The sequence below is a fragment of the Myripristis murdjan genome, chromosome 8, assembly GCF_902150065.1.
Source record: "Myripristis murdjan chromosome 8, fMyrMur1.1, whole genome shotgun sequence".
Taxonomy (NCBI): Eukaryota; Metazoa; Chordata; class Actinopteri; order Holocentriformes; family Holocentridae; genus Myripristis; species Myripristis murdjan.
The window spans coordinates 11,218,742-11,234,752 of NC_043987.1; the positions used below are offsets into that span (position 1 = coordinate 11,218,742).

The window sequence follows — 16,011 nt, forward strand, 5'->3', positions numbered from 1 at the left end:
CAGCAACATAATCCCAGTCAGTGATCTTACTCATCTCTGTGAAAGAGACACAGGCGTGATATAGCTGATGTAAAGTTATAGAGTTGTATGTGATATAGGTCGTAGCTGTAAAATGTGTCCTTTGACTTTGAAATTTGTCCTGGTCATTTATAAAGCCTGACTTTGTCACTGAATCACTGACATGCCATGTGTGCCACATAATTTTGTAATTTTGAATATGGTTGCTTTTTCCAATTACTGTATTAAATTACATGAATACCCCAAACCTCGTGTTGATAAATCTACACATTCATAATCTAAAAAGTAAGGACAAACAGAAAAAACTGTAAGGCTCGAGCAGTTTAATGAGCACATATCAAATGGTGTTTGAATTGCCTTTAAGCCCAAGAATACTGAAAAACCAATAAAGCATTACTGTACAAACATTACCCTCTAATGTTTATTGCATTCCTAGCAGTTCCTGAAATAGTATTGAAAAAGAACAGATATACATGCACAGTTTCATAAGAAAAAAGGCTATGAAGATGTAAATGATGTGCTATTTCTTAAACTGCACACCTAGACTTGGCTCAGAGAGGAATTGAAGCGATAGTTTGAGTATGATGGAGCATTTCTGGAATCAGTGGAGGCTGCAGGAAGCAGCAAGAGCCCTGTGGTCTTATCCTTCTTACAACGATCCATTGCCTGCTTGTATGTTATCTTCTCTTTAGTGATGGGATCCACCAGTTCTTTTGTGTGGTTAGACTCATCCTGCAGGTCTTTAGCTGTTGTGCTGTCAATCAACTTGTCAGCTATAGCATCTGGGATGCTGAGGCGCCCAGCTCTGGAGGGATCCACCAGTCCTCCAGTCAGATACTGTGCTTCCATGTACCTCATGGCACTATCTTGAGGAATCCAGCCTTTCTCTGCTGCCTGTCCCACTGAGAGACGCTCCTTGGTGACAGGATCCTCTACGCCAGTGAAGGCCTTCTGTGCATTCAGAAGCTTATACATGTGGCCTGAGTCAATGAGACCCTGCTCCACCGCCTTGTGAACGGACAGTTTGTCCTTTCTGTTAAGGTCAACAATGCCACCTGTTGCTGCCTGTGCCTCAAGAAGCTTCAGAGCTGTGTCAGCATCGATGAGTTTGCGGGTCAGGGCGCTTCTCACGGACATGCGGCTTTCAGTGGTATTGTCAAAAATACCAGAGATGGGGTAGAACTCCTCACCCGTTGAAACAGTCAAGTTGGTCAAACTGCTGCTATTTTGAGAGTTGAGGTTTGGGTAGGAGGTCCTCAGTGAACTTGGCATGGAGTTCAATGGAGAAGTTGGAGTGGCTTTAATGGGAGATCTTGGAGTTATCACTGGAGGAATATGGGGCTTTTTGATTTCTCCAGCAACCAGGAGGGCAAATTCAGAGATGGGCATTTTCCCCTCCTTATAGCGCATTAAGTCATACTGGGTCAAGCGACCACTGTTCAGAGCATCCTTGACAGAGAACTGCTTCCCACTCTTGCGATCCTGCAGAATTGATGTCTCCCCATCGGGACCCATTGAAGTGATTTCCTCCCAGTCACATTCCAACTCCTGCAGGTGAATGTACTGGTTGCGGTCAATTAGCCCCTGCAAGTAGGCATCATAGGGAGCCATGTCTTTACCAGTCTCTGGATCCAGAATGGTTATCTTAGTGGAGATGTTTGTCTCTCTGGTGTGAGTTTCAGAGTGATCCTCTTTCTTCAAGTTGTTCTGTAGCTCAATGATTAAGACTTCCTTTTGGTGTATTTTGTCTTTTTCTTTCAGGATATCTCTCTCCAAACGTTGGATCTCAGACTCCATCTTGAGACTCCTCTGCCGGGTCAGCTGGTTTCTCTCACTCATCAACTTAGACTGTTGCTGGAAAGTTAAGTTAATGTTCTGTCGTTCAGACTCTAGTGTTTTGAGCTCTCTGAGAAGATCATCCTTCTCTCTCTGCAGACCATCTCGATTAAGAATGAGAGTTGTTTCTTCCTGAGAAGAGACAGACTTAGACGTGTGCAGACGGGTCATTTTAGAGTTGATATTTTGAATGTTGTCCTCCTGGTCCCTCCTGAGATTTCTCTCCTGCATCACTAGTTCTCTGAGATGATCCCTCTCAGCCTCTACTGCTGGGTCTTTCTCCACACGAACAACTTCTCTGTAAACAACCTTTTCAACAGACTTCTCTTTCTGCAGAATGTCCAACCTGATCTTGAGGTTACGGATTTCTCTTTCTAGGCGACTGATATTGGTACCCTCAGCCTCCAGGTTGACACGTAAATCATCAGTTAATTTTTCCAGCTTGGGGTCCCTCTCCACTTTGAGGACCTCCTCAATGACAATCTTCTCTTCAATGGGTGGTGGAGCATTCTCCAGTTCAAAAATACGAGATTTGATGGTCCTAAGTTCTGTCTCTACTAGGATCTTCTTCTGACGATCATCCATCTGTGCCAAAGCACTCTCTTTTTCTTGAACCAAGGCTCTGAGCTGTCTAACCTCTAATTCCAGTTTTCTACGGGCTTTAACTTCATCATCCAAGCTTGTGTTCAACTTATCATGCTCCAGGATCTGTTTGGGGTCCTTCTGCAGACGTACCACTTCCTGTGTTATGATCCTTTCTTCTGGCTTCTGTCTTTCAAGGATAATGTATTTGTTTTGAAGGTCAAAGACAGATTCCTCCACCAAGCGCCGATTCTGAATCTCCTCTCTCACATCTCTCCTCAGTCTGTCAGCCTCTTTTTCGAGCAGAGGGTCATTCTCATATTTGATGAGCTCTTTATTTACCAGTTTTGTCTCCACCTTGGATTTTTCAGCTTTCCACTCATCTCTCTCTTTACGTAGGCGGCTCAGCAGCTCTAGAATGGAATCATAGTTGACCTGCAGTCGGGAAAGCTGGTTGTTCAGCCTCTGTAATTCTCTCATGATTTCTGGGCTTTTCTCTTCTTTGATGACCTCCTGAGTCACCTCTTTGTATTCAACTTTGGGTTTCTGGGAACGCAGTGTATTGAGATTTTCTACCACTACGTTGATTTCTTTCTCCAGGTCTGTATGGTGTCGGGTGGAGTCTTGCAGGTCTTTCCTCAGCCGTACAAGCTCTACCTCTGTCTCAGGGTCAATTCTGTAAAGTTCATGTATTTTCTCATTGACCTCCACTTTAGGCTTCAGCCTCTCAACCTCTCCATAACGTAGCTGAAGGGTCATCAGGTCCTTCTTCAAGATAACAATTTCATCTTTCTCTTCCTCCAAGGAGAAGTGTAGTTTCCTTGACTCCTCCACCAGTTCTGGATCTTCTTGCACTTTCTTCACAACCTTGGTGACAACCTTGGGCTGGATGGTGGGAATGACCCTCTCTAATGTGTTTATTTTACTCCTTGTGCTGAAAATCTCATCGTTGAGTGTCTTGCATCGAGATCCCTCTTCTGCAATTTTATTCTGGAATGTGAGGACAGCTTTCAGCATCTCAGGATCCTTTTCGAGCCTCACTACTTCCTTCTGAACCACCCTCTGCTTGATTTTTGGTGCCTGCTGTGCCAAAACTGTTAGCTCGGTTTTCACATGGACTGTCTCTGTATCTCTTGTTGTGAGTTCCTTCCTTATTCTGTGCATCTCATCTCTTATCCTGGAGGCTTCTTTGTCGAGCTGGGGGTCTCTCTCATATTCTGTCAGTACCTTGGTCACCAATTTAGGTTCAACTCTGGTCAGCTGTGTCTCCAGTTTGATAATCTTCTCGTTGATAAGCTCTATCTCTGAACGGGTTCCTGACCTCTTCACAGACTCATCTTGGACCTTGTTCTTCAAGGACTCCAGTTCACGCTCCAGTTTGGGGTCGCGGTAGTACTGCACCACTTCCTTCTCCTCCAACCTCTCCACACCTCTCCTACTCCTCAGAGACAAGAACCTCCTCCTGTAAGTCTCCAGGTCACTTTCAGCATGTGTGCGCCTTTCAATCTCCTCATTCAGTTCTCTCTTCAGACTTTCAGTCTGCTCCAGGCTCTTTCTCTTGCTCTGCAACTGCTGCTGTTGACTGACCACTACCTGGCTAACCTTATCTTCATTCTGCTCATAAGGATGGAAGGCAGAGAGGGTGATGTCAGAGGATTGCAATAGAAAGGATGAAGCATATCATTTTTTATGTATTTGCACATTATCTAAATGTAAATGATAAGAAATTAATTATAAAGCAGCAGATAGGAGTAATTCTTATCTGGCATAATATTTTCTGCATAACATAATACCTTGGCCTTGATGTACTTTGCCACCCCCAGCTGACTGAGTAGCTGGTCATTTTCAGCAGAAACCTCTGAGAACAGGTTCAGAAGATCTCTTTCCTGCAACAGAAGCAGAAGGAAACATCAATGTAAGCTTAAAAATCTACATTATGAATACATCTCAGTTAGCAAATGAAACTATATCATTTCTGTAATTGCTTCTTAGTTTCTTTAAGATGACTGCTTTCCCCATACTTTTCTCTGCACAGCATCAGCCATAGTTGAGGTGTGACGTCTCTTGGCCACTGATTCATCATCATCATCATCATCATCATCATGCAGAGTGCCACGATACATGTTTGACTTAGTTTCATACTCCTGAAAGAAAATACATTTAAATAGTGGATGATTCAGCAAGATTCTCTTACAAAGTGCTTTTGAGTGAAGTGAATACAAGCATTTCAGTTGTGGATGAGATAATAAATCAAGGTAATCATGCTCTCTGAACTCACATTCAGGACATTCTGCAAGTCACAGGACAGATCCTTAACTCGGTCTACCTCATCTGATTTCCTCTTGATGTCCTCCATCACTTTCTAAGAAGGGATATAATTCAGCAAATACAACCAATAAGACAAACTGGCATTAAAGTGCAAAAATAGGCTTATGATTGTTTTCTTCATAGTTGTTGAGGATAATAGTTTGTTAGTGTGTGTAAAGAAATGTTTTTATTCACCTTCTGCATGTTCTGCTTGGATGTTATCTGTGCCACACCATCAGTGGGTTTGATCTTATTGTTGGGCAGATTAACCAAGAAGAAGTTCAGAGACTGAACAGCACTCTCGAATCCTTGGTTTTTGTTTGTTGCCTCTTGAATCAGTGCAGACCTAGAGGAATAGATTAGATACTCATCATTATACCATGTATCCAATTCTAATGAATAAATGGTTGAAGGTACAACAACTACTATAACCAAAAGCATGTGAATTACATTGACAAAAATCAAAAGTTCTCACCTGTCCTGCAGTTGATTGTTTAGGTTACTGTAACGATTCTTCAGGTGCTTCACCTCAGTCTCCTGGCGGCGGATGTCAGGGCAGTACTCCTGGAAGCCCTTCTGCAGGGAGCTGCATGCTTGCTCTGTCAGCTCCAAATCCTTGCCCAATTTATGCATCTCATCCTTCTTTGATGCAACATCTCTACGAATAGCCTGATTAAATAGGGAATGATGAGATAAAGAAACCGAAATAATCAGAAATCAGAAACAGAAATCATCATAATATGTTATTATGACACTTTTAAGTTTATTGATTGAAATTTGATTAGATGCATGGTATAGTGCGCCACCTGTAATTGCTGACTGCGTGTCTGGAGGGCTTTAGGTGTGTCAGGGATCGCACCATCCTTAGCAAGCTGCTCCTCAAACCCAGAGACAATACCCTCCACATTCTTGATCTGCTTCTCTAGGAACATGGAGGCTGTAGCTCTGTTAAAAAGAAGAGAAAGAAAGCATATTACAACAAAGAGAAATATTTAAAATAATTTTTCAAAAGAAAAAAATAGCATACCTCACATGCCCACATCAGAATTTACATGTAGTGTGTTTTTTCCAAACATTTCAAGAAGTGTCATGAGCAAATAATAATAAACCGTTCTGTAAGTCAATCCTCATCTCCTTACTTTTTATTGTAAAGCTCAGCAAGGGAGTTGATGTCATCAATCTTTTTGTTAACAGCACTGAGTTTGGCAGGCAGGGTGGAGGCGGTGGGCCCCAGAGGCTTCTTGGCAAGAATGGGCTCCATCTCTCTCTGGACTGCAGCCTTTTCAGCTTCCAGCTTCCTCACAGTCAGCACAGCTTTCTGGAGGGCACCATATTGTTACTGATCTGATCACAACACTGTACACACTACACATTTAGAGCATAAATAAGTTGATGAAATAGTGAATTATTACAATCATGAATCACCTCATGCTCTCTCAGTCTCTGGGCCAGGTCTTGTGTAGGGCTACGGTTGTCCAGTGGGGCCCTCAGTCGGCCTGTGATTTCCTTCTCACTCTGGTCCAGGTCTTTACTGATTTTGTCTAGGTCGCTGGCCAGCGCTGCAGCTCTAGGGTCTTCTGGAGCACTGGCCACAGCAGCTGAGGAGGTGCAAAGGCAACAGTTACACACTGAAATCAGATCAGACCCAATATATTCAAGCAATGATTCATTGACTGTCTTAATCAAAGGGGGGAACAAAAAATGTCTAGCAAAAACAGCCTGTTAATTTTCTCCTCACCTGCTTTCTGTGGACGAACTACTTCCACACTGGGGCCTTTCAAGGAGGCCATCAGGGAAGACCGGCGCCTCTTCAGGTCTGTCAGCTCTCTGTCCAGACTAAACACACAAAGACACACCAAGTCACAGTAATTCATCACAGGTGAACCATCTTCCCAGGTTTAGGTTTAGGATTTTAATGCAGGCTTTATCATATACCGGTAAATAAAATCATCGAGAAAGAAATCATAGGTGATATGCTTTCTTTGGTTTGGTACCTATCCACTTTATCCTGGGCCTCACTGTCAGGTGGTGGGATCAGGAAACAAGCCCCAGGCAGGGTCTTGGTCCTCCCGCTGCTGGTCTCAACCACCCAGTTCATTTTATCGGCGTTGGACTTAAGTTTCAGCTCATCACCACGTCTCACTGCATCCTAAAGGAAAGTCAAGTGAATAAGTCCTGACTGACCATCTGTTTGATGAACTGACTAATAAATAAACCAAACAGCTGATGCCATCCTACCTCTTCATCTGTCCACTCACACAGGGACAGTACAGTGGTGGGCTGGGTGGGCTGGATTCGCCGCAGCTTCAGCGGCACAACAGATTTGCTCAGCTCCTTGAGGGCAGTCAGGCGCTCCTCATTCCGCTTTACTGCTGGTTCATCTCCCTGAATAAAGACAAAAGCAACACAAACTTTAAGCCTCAATTAAATAAAGGTCATGGATGATATATCCCCAAGTCTTGCACGTTGAATTACACTTGAACTAGCGTCTTTGAACTCCACTAGTGACCACATGCAAAATTGACTTTAAGATTTTATTGGCCAGATCTGGTCCCTTGCTACATTGAATGCCTCTCTGGTTGTGATGAGCCAGAGTGAAGCCTATGAGTAGTGCCTATCTGACTGTTCTTAACTGAGGATTACAGGCTGACTAATTCAATGTAAACTTTTAAATCAATAGCATTTTATAGACTTTCCCTATGTCTTGCTTTGTTTCTTTGTCTTTTTTGAAATCTTGCTTCATATATTAATTTATTGACTGATTAACATACTTTATTCATGCCCCAAGTGGTTAGGGGCTGCATTGCCATACTCTTGACTTTCCAGTACTGCAATGCACAGGAACCCTGCAAGTAGAGAGCAATGTCCTACCTCCAGTGCCATCAGGACCTCAGGATTGCTCTTGTTGGCCAAAGACTTTGGGTCTAGAGTGGAGCTGAGTCTCTTCAGTGAGTCAGACAAGGTCTCTGCATCAAGCTGGAACTGTATTGAAGAAAAAAATACTTGAGTTTAAAAATGAGATAACTCAACAATTTGCAGATTCATGATCAAGAATATTATTGAAGTGATTATTGTGGTTCACCTTCCTGTACTCCTCAATGTTGTCCAAGTGCGTCTCCTTTGCGATGCACAAGTTGAGGAAGCTTTGCCACTCAGCCAGCACAGCATCTCTGTGAGCCTGAAAAAATGCCATTCAAATAAAACAAGACATATAAGAATTAGAGGATTTATAGCTATGAGGGATGGATTTCTAATGGCTGGTATGAACTGCACAAATGTACCAGTATTGTTGGGCTGCCAGGGTGTTTCATTTTAATGTGATGCTCTCCCTCCTCCTGGAGCTGGTTGACCTCACTCTCATGCGTTAGCAGTCCATTATTTTTGAATTTCTGTATGAAAGCAACAATAACATGAAGTGGGATGTGGAAAGCGGGACATAGTATTTAACCTGTATTCCTGTCTTCAGTCTCACATACTCCCAACAGCTTAACAGCCACTGCACTGGTTATACCAGTTGGATACCAAGCTGGTGCAACCTGCCCTGAGACGAGTATGCTTAAGGCAAGCTGACAGAGGAATTTTTAATAATCTTCATCAAAAGAGTCCTCACCCAACACCTTCCTCTGACAATACAATAGGAAGTGAAATTAAATCAGTTCCTGTGATGAAAGGACCATCTGTTGCAGGTACATGTCCACTTCTTGACCTGACCTGCGACCCACCTCATACGCCATGCGGACCCCTGGGGGGTCAACCATGCGGTCACTCCAGTCTCTCTGGAGGATCTTCTCCTGTTGGTCTGACAGGAAGACCAGCTCCTTACTGCAGCTCTGGAGGTAGTCATACAGAGAGGCCAGGTAGTTCCGCCTCTTCTGGGAGCTCTCCTGGAAATTGGCATGCATGCAAGATGCAGGTCACATGTACACATGTATGCATGTACATACACACATCCATGAAGAGACAGGTGCAAATGGATCATGTAAGTCAACCCTGAACTATCATAGAAAAGAGAGAGGACCTAACTATGGTTACATTCTCATGCTCTGCTTCTGCTTTGTTATACATATTTTCTTTCTGGAATGCACTTTGTAACATATTATGAAAACTGCTCTATAAATAAAGTTTATTCTTTATCATTATTATTATTACTACGTATCAGGGTGTTTTACTGTCAACACATACAAAAACAACTCACCAAAAGTTTAGCATATTTCTCCTTGATGATAGTATACTGCTCCTAAGAAAAAGGGGGAAAAGCATCAAACTATGGTCAGTTCATTGCTACTTGACCAACCAAAATAAAAGGAACCAAACCAACAAAGCCAAAAGAAATCAGTTTATCTCAGTTTTGCCTACTGTATTGTGATACATTACGTGCATGCATACTGCGATGCATGTGGTGTGTAGTGTGATGCTGTTACCTGTGAGGTGGTACTGTTGGGGTCTAGCTGGGCATTATAGGCCTCTATCTCCTGGTGCAGGATGTTGTGGGATGCAATCTGCTTCTCTACGTCAGATATCTGAGGGCCGTATTCCTCCGCCTTCATTTGTTTCTGGAATGCACAACATAACAGAAAAAAACAAAAAAGTTAAACCCCTGACGCCTCACAAGCACAGAGAGACCACACTGACTGGTTACCTACTGAAGCATAACTGCAGCCATGCAGGAAACAGAAAAACAGATCAGTATCACAGATCAGATCAGTATCACATTATAACGTGAATAAAATGTATTGTTATAACAAGATATTTTTCATGTTATAACAAGATATTTTGACGTTTATACTATTTATCTTGTTAGAAGATGAAACGTTTCACGTTATAATGTGACATGAAAAGTAACTTATATTGTTATAATGAGAAAGGCTTCAGGTTATTACGAGATGTTTCATTGTTATAACATGAAATGATTCATATGAAAAAACAAGAAAGGTTGATCTTGGGCAGAGGTGGACCTCTGGACTGGCATCACCATGGCTCAAAACAGGGATATATCTGTGTTAGGCACCGTTTCTACTGAGTCTTGGGCTCATTTTTCATTCTGTACAACCCCATACATTTTAAAATCCCTCTTTCTTTAGGTCTACAGTAGCATCCTTAGAGCTAAATAACAGCAGAATCACCAGAATAACTAAAGAACTAGATATAAGAGGAAACTTTCTTTGTAGATGCTCTGTCAAACTGACCTCTTTTTCATCCAGTAAAGGACCCCAGTCAATCTTGGAAGTCCGCACCAAGTCCTGGACCTGCTCATACAGGTCCCGGAAGGTGGTACAGTCTTTAGCCCAGCGGTCGTGGAGGTTCCTCACACTAAAAAAACAGAAAAACAAGATGAGAGAAATGGTATGGATTACACCTGGCAGTGGTGGATAAAAAGGATGGAGATAACAAAAAGAGAGAGTGGATATTGATTGTGGCTGGCACAGTGGCATCGTAAGGCCTTTTTGAAAAAGTTGGTATCCTAATGAAGACGAGAGGAACTTACAACATGGGCGCTTCATCACAACATTAAAGAGAGGCATCGACTTTATTCTTTGCTGAAGAGGCTGATGTTTCGGCTCATGGTATGGCTTCCTCACAGCACTGAGCTCTGTCTCTCAGTGCTGTATCATATTGTGGCCTCTGTATTGTTTCACATATTGTATCAGGAGATGGTTGCCAGCGCTCAGTGATTCACTGGGCTAAACCCCCCAATGTCTGCAGAGCCTTGCAACACCTGTGGGCTGGCATATCATAGCAGCATGTGAAGATTCAAATGCTGGGTGTGTCTGTGTCTCTGTGCACGCATGCACATGTGTGTGTGTGTGTGTGTGTGTGTGTGTATGTGTGTTTTTAGACACTTGTGCCTCCTGTACAATGGACTCACTCTTTCTCTATTTCAGCTGCCTGTGGGTGCTGCAGCCTCTTGGCTTTGTCCACGTCCAGGAAGAGGTCTTTCAGCAGCCCCTCAGCTTCTGCCAGGTTGTCTGCGTTCTCCGTCTGGTGGATCAGCGGCTTCCCCTTCCTGTCATTTTCTGCATCCTGGAATAAACAGGCAATGATGACTGTTGTAACGGGCATCTATCAAATAGCAAGTTTGGTGTTTCTGAATTGATTTTAAAGCTTCTGACTTCACATTAGATGTGCAGCGTGTGTGTATGTGTGTATATGTATATGTGTGTATGTGTGTGCATCTGCATGAACTTCTTACCACTGCCATCAGATCCTCTGATTGCAGTATATTCTTCTCTACCTGGTCTGCATTCTTTTGCATACGTGCAACCAGCGCAGCCAGACTTGTGGCTTGGCTCCTGTGCACATATAGACAGCAAAGATTATGGTTATGAAAACAAAACAAAAAATTCTCCTAGTCAGTGAACACAGAAACAATAAACCTGCTAAACCTGCAGGAGTTTTCAAAATGTAGGTGTGACTCGGCAGAGGTGGAAATTAACTAAACACATTTACACAAGTACTGTACCTAACTGAGTTTTTGAAGTCATGGTGAGTACTTCCATTTTGTGGGATTTTTTACTTTTAATGCACAACCTTTCAAGGGGACATTTTTTGTGTCTCCACTGAATTTATTGAACAGCTGTACTTAGTAGTTCCTATACAGAATAAGCTTTTGCATGCAAAGCATAAAATATGATGCTCTGTTACAGCTGATATTAGCCGGCAGCATTTGGACCTTCAGCATTAAAACCTCTTATAGGTTATTGTATGAATAATTGAACACCCTGAATATAAAACATTCTTCACAATGTCTACTTTTTCTTCTTAAGCACATTTCACTCTTAATGCTTCTATGCTTTACTTAAGTAACATTTTGAAGTTTTCCATAGTGCTATTGCTTTTACTACCATAAAAAGCTGTGACTTGTTAAGTACAACTTTATGACCAACATTTGAAAACCGATATCTAAATTAGACACCAGGAGCGCACAAAGAAAGGGAACATAATTTAGCATTTGAGCTAAATGTGAACATGAAACCGATTCAAAGAATGAACAAAGAAGCTTCCTTCACCTGCCCAGCACTATTACTACATGGGCTTGTCAGTCATGTACAGGTAATTATCAACACTTTACAATCCTGTTTGTATTCTCCGTGTGTTTGCTCGGTCATTCCTACTCCCCTGTGATATGAAAGCCAAGTATTTATCTAGACACACCCAAGATGAGAAGCCAAGGGGCTGATTGTGCCCACACCCCCCACGAGCAGTCAGGAATGTTGTGGGTGTGACACTGACAGATCTGCTGAGCTGCAGGTGACATGCCATTCATGTCTTATCTAATGAATGGTGCAATTAATTTCTAGTGCAGGAATGACAGTTGTAGGCACTCGTTATGTGCATGTATTTATCAGAGTGAGTGATGTATTTGCATCACTCCTCATCACTTATTGACTCAGATCTACAATAATCCTGCACATATTATATTGCTCCAAATGAGAACTACATCCTGTAACATAAACACAGAGGGCTCTATGTCATTCTCAGGAAATACTTTTAACCTTTTCCTGCCACACTCATTGATAACTTGTTTGCAGGTCATAAATAATGTCACAAATATCAGAGACAATGTGGAAAGCATCTGGCAGATGAACTGTTACCTACACACTACACTGTCAAAGTCCAGAGTTGACGGATTCAAAAGCCTAAGCATCAGTATGTGGCTCTACATCAACAGACGGAGCTGCAGGGGATCCTGTGCTGCCGCTCCCTCTGCCCTTCCTGTCTTAAGCCACAATCTCAGCCCGTTGGCTCCACGGCACACCCATGTAGGAGCTAGTTAATGTCCGTGTCCCCCAGGGTGACAACTACTAGCAGAAAGCAACTGAAATAAACACTTGCTCAGTCGGTTTGAGAGGAGCAAGGTTAATGTTGCACAATTCCAAAGCCTCTAAGCATGATAGCACAAGTCAACCCACCCTTCTGGAAGAGTAGAAAAATATTATTGTCAGTGCAAAGGTCCCGCACTGTCACAGGTTCTGCTACATAGCTCTGACACCAGGCTACATACTATCTACCATATACTCTCTCTGTTGGATTAGCGTGTCACAGAAAGATTAATGCCTATTAGCACACACTGTTCACCTTATTAGTCAGCCAGTTGCCTAGTGCATGCTGCCAGAAGTGACTTTACTGGATCAATACATGCAGATGTCACACCCTTTTAGCAAAGAAACAACTAAAACAGTGTTGTGGTTGCAGGATGGCATTAAGCGAGGTAGAAAGAAGCCATTATTGTTGAGCAAATTGAAGTAAAATGGACTGTGACATTAAACCTGAAAATATCTCTTGAGTCATTATGAAGACAAATAAGAGAGAATTAAGAGACGTTTCATATCAGACTGTGTTCATTCATGCTGCAGAGCCTCCCGATGATGGATGTTTGTATTTAACACATGCAGTTTTTTTGTACTCAAATCATTGGGAGTTGACTCTGCCTGCAGCACTTTGTCCCACCTTGTCTAGCCTCTGTTGTGGGTTTGAATCAGAAAGACAAAACAGAAAAACAGTGCCAGCTCAAATGGACATACATGGGATCACAGTACAACGCTGGCAGTACATGTGCAGATTTTATGTCAGCCCTCCAGGAGGAAATGGAGAGGATGAAAAGATAGAGAAAAGACAAGACAAGAGAGAAACCTGACACAGGCACACGAGAAGCTGGTCAAACTCACTTGCTGCTCTTCACAGGAGCGCCTTCCTTCTTCTCCATCCTGGGAAGTTGTTTGGGCCTGCTTTTGCAAATCGAAGCCCCAGAATGACTCTTGCAACTCCTCACGCGCTCTCCTCTCTCCTTTCCCTTCGTTCTCACTCCCCGTCTCTAGTAGCATCTCCTCTCAGTTTAGGTGTGTCCACCTGTCTCGGCTCCTCCCACACCAGCAGGTGTGTCGTCATTAAAAGCAGCAGACAGGCAGACCGGGCAGACCTGTTCCACGTTCCCACCGCCTCAGAGCACTTGCACAGCCTTTCACTGTCACTTTACATGCTTGGATATTCTCCTTGATGTCTTCATTCCAAAGATTGTATAGGTTTACTTTCTCTACCTAGTTGTGTGGTTAGTGAGAAAAAAAAATTGTAATAACAAGTATTGCCTAATTATGCCTTAAATTTTCCAAGAATAAGTGATTTGATATTGCTCTCTGACTCCATAAGCATTAGTCAGCATGGATATAGGGCACAGTGGGCTGGTTTTTTGACATCCTTGCCTGTATTTAAGTTTCTCTAAACAGGTTCTTGGCACTTAGAGCGCTTTTTTGTCAGTTCTATTAAATGTCAGCGTTTCTCTCAAGTATGTGTAAGAACTTGCCTATAGAGAAGGGTCTCTGAACCTGATACAGCTAATGCTCAGCTCCACAAAGGGCATTATAAAGCAGGCGCTGGAAGTTTCCACATAAATGCTGGTGGAATGTAGCAGAACGACCCACCTGATAGCTGCATTTCAGAGAGTTCAGTAGTACTTTCTGAGATGGTTGTTCACTCAAACCTAACAAGCAAAAAGCTAATTATAAAACTATTCATTTATATATATGTACGAGAGCACAATCAACTGTGTCTACATAAACAATGGGCTACAATTATCTCAGGGTTTACTTTTGCGAATGCATCAGCATATGAAAATAAAGTTTCTCTCCAGGTTAAGTGTGAATTTCCTCCCACCTGGCAACTGAACACAGACCAAAAATTCCACACCAAATAAAGATCTGTATGAACCCAGGTAGACAACCACCAGTTATTGTGACTTCCAACTACAACCGGTGCCATTTTGCAGGAGACATGTAAAAAGAAATAACTGTGAAAATCTCAACAACATGTCTTCAAAACGAATTAATCTCACTTCAGAGCTATGGGTAATTCAACAAGTCAAAACTTGATGTGTGCTATACAATTGTGGCATTTTCTTAATTACTCTGCAATGTCTTGAGTGCATCGCCTGAGAGGCCAGACAGGAACAAGCAAGGCTTTCCCCGCTGAATATCAGCAGTTATCAGACACACACCCTGTGAAATTACTTCTGTGGCATATGAAGAGTCAAGGTCTAACATGACGAATGCAGAGTTCACCTGCAGCCAAAAGAAGGGCTCGATTTTACAATGATAACATCACTGATAACAATGATAATATGCAAAATAATAATACTTGTGTTTTTTTGTGCGTATCTGTGTGTTTGTGTAACCTCAAAACAGAAGTATGCACCACTGATAGTCAACTGGTGCATTCATTCTGGTAGTAGTGTCTAACAATGCCTCTCTATGCTTCAGTGGAGAGAAATTAGTTCAGCATGCAGCTCCGTCTCATGCTTGCGATAGGTGTGTCGGACACACACCCAGAGCAGTTACTCCGAAGACCAACACCCTCATACCTGCAGAGAGGGAGGGGCCAAGGAAGGGGGTGGGGGGTGGGGGGGTTAGTAACAGGTGCCAAGATCACAGAGGAGTGAGTGGCAGAGCAATAGAAAGTGACAGCTAAGAGACGGTGATGACTGAGGCCACAGAATGTGTCACTCTCAACTACAACAAAACCAGTTTAGTTTTTGCGCTCAGGAAAACATTAGAAGCTTAATGCATAAATTATTTTTTACTGAGCCAATTCTACCCACTGCAATTTTAAAATCAAAAGTATCTTAACTCAAGACCTGCTTGGAAAAAGAAATATTCAACCTGATGACAAATAGTTTCAAAACACTGTGCAGCACAGGCAAGGCCTTATGTATTTATAAGGTGTGGGCTGACGAGGGAGTCATACTTGCGTTGTCAGTGTCCCATTCAGTGGCGACACACTGCTCAGTCCAGCCCCATCAAACACAGCCCACCTGTTGAAATTCCACATTGTGCAATCCACTGCAGATAGGCAAGCTTGGTAGTTCAATTACTACACAATTTGTCTGATGTGACGTAAAACAAAACTAATTTGTGATGATGCATGCCATGGAGTAAATTATTCACTCAGATTTCTCAATTTCACAATGAAATGGTTTTGTTGCCAATATTTTTTTTTTAATAGCCCCTGACATCAATCACGTCTTTCATGCAAAGCAGGCTGTAAACAGCAGGGTGAGGCTATAAAAAAATCAGGAAGAAAGAAAAAGCATTTCTCTGAGTCACATATGGAAGAACTTGAAGTGCTATTTACACTCTAAGCGTTCCGGACATACTTCCAGGCCACAGAACTGTAAATATGGAGAAAACAGTTTTAATCAGCCACACCTACAGCACTGTTGAGGCCTTGGGACTGTCTACTGAGCTTCACTTTAAAAGCATGAATGTAATTGCAGAGCGA

The 16,011-nt window shown here is 42.6% G+C and overlaps 1 protein-coding gene across 2 annotated transcripts; it reads right to left on the bottom strand.

The window, feature by feature from the left end:
* Window positions 1–326: 326 nt before the first annotated feature.
* evplb (envoplakin b) lies at window positions 327–13,540 on the bottom strand. Of its 2 annotated transcripts, none has more exons than XM_030058592.1 (22): window positions 13,410–13,540; window positions 10,934–11,033; window positions 10,610–10,764; window positions 9,930–10,053; window positions 9,165–9,296; window positions 8,939–8,977; window positions 8,466–8,627; window positions 8,025–8,132; window positions 7,826–7,921; window positions 7,615–7,725; window positions 6,982–7,128; window positions 6,738–6,892; window positions 6,482–6,579; window positions 6,169–6,341; window positions 5,883–6,061; window positions 5,550–5,688; window positions 5,219–5,412; window positions 4,939–5,089; window positions 4,715–4,798; window positions 4,458–4,580; window positions 4,230–4,322; window positions 327–4,050 (listed from the first exon to the last, which is right to left on the bottom strand). In XM_030058592.1, exons 1-22 carry the CDS (start codon window positions 13,445–13,447, stop codon window positions 559–561), a joined length of 6,093 nt encoding a protein of 2,030 aa, XP_029914452.1. In that variant the 5' UTR covers window positions 13,448–13,540; the 3' UTR covers window positions 327–558. The 2 variants fall into 2 exon arrangements, with proteins under 2 accessions (XP_029914452.1, XP_029914451.1); XM_030058591.1 differs by having other exon boundaries at window positions 8,939–8,980.
* Between the last annotated feature and the right edge of the window lie 2,471 nt (window positions 13,541–16,011).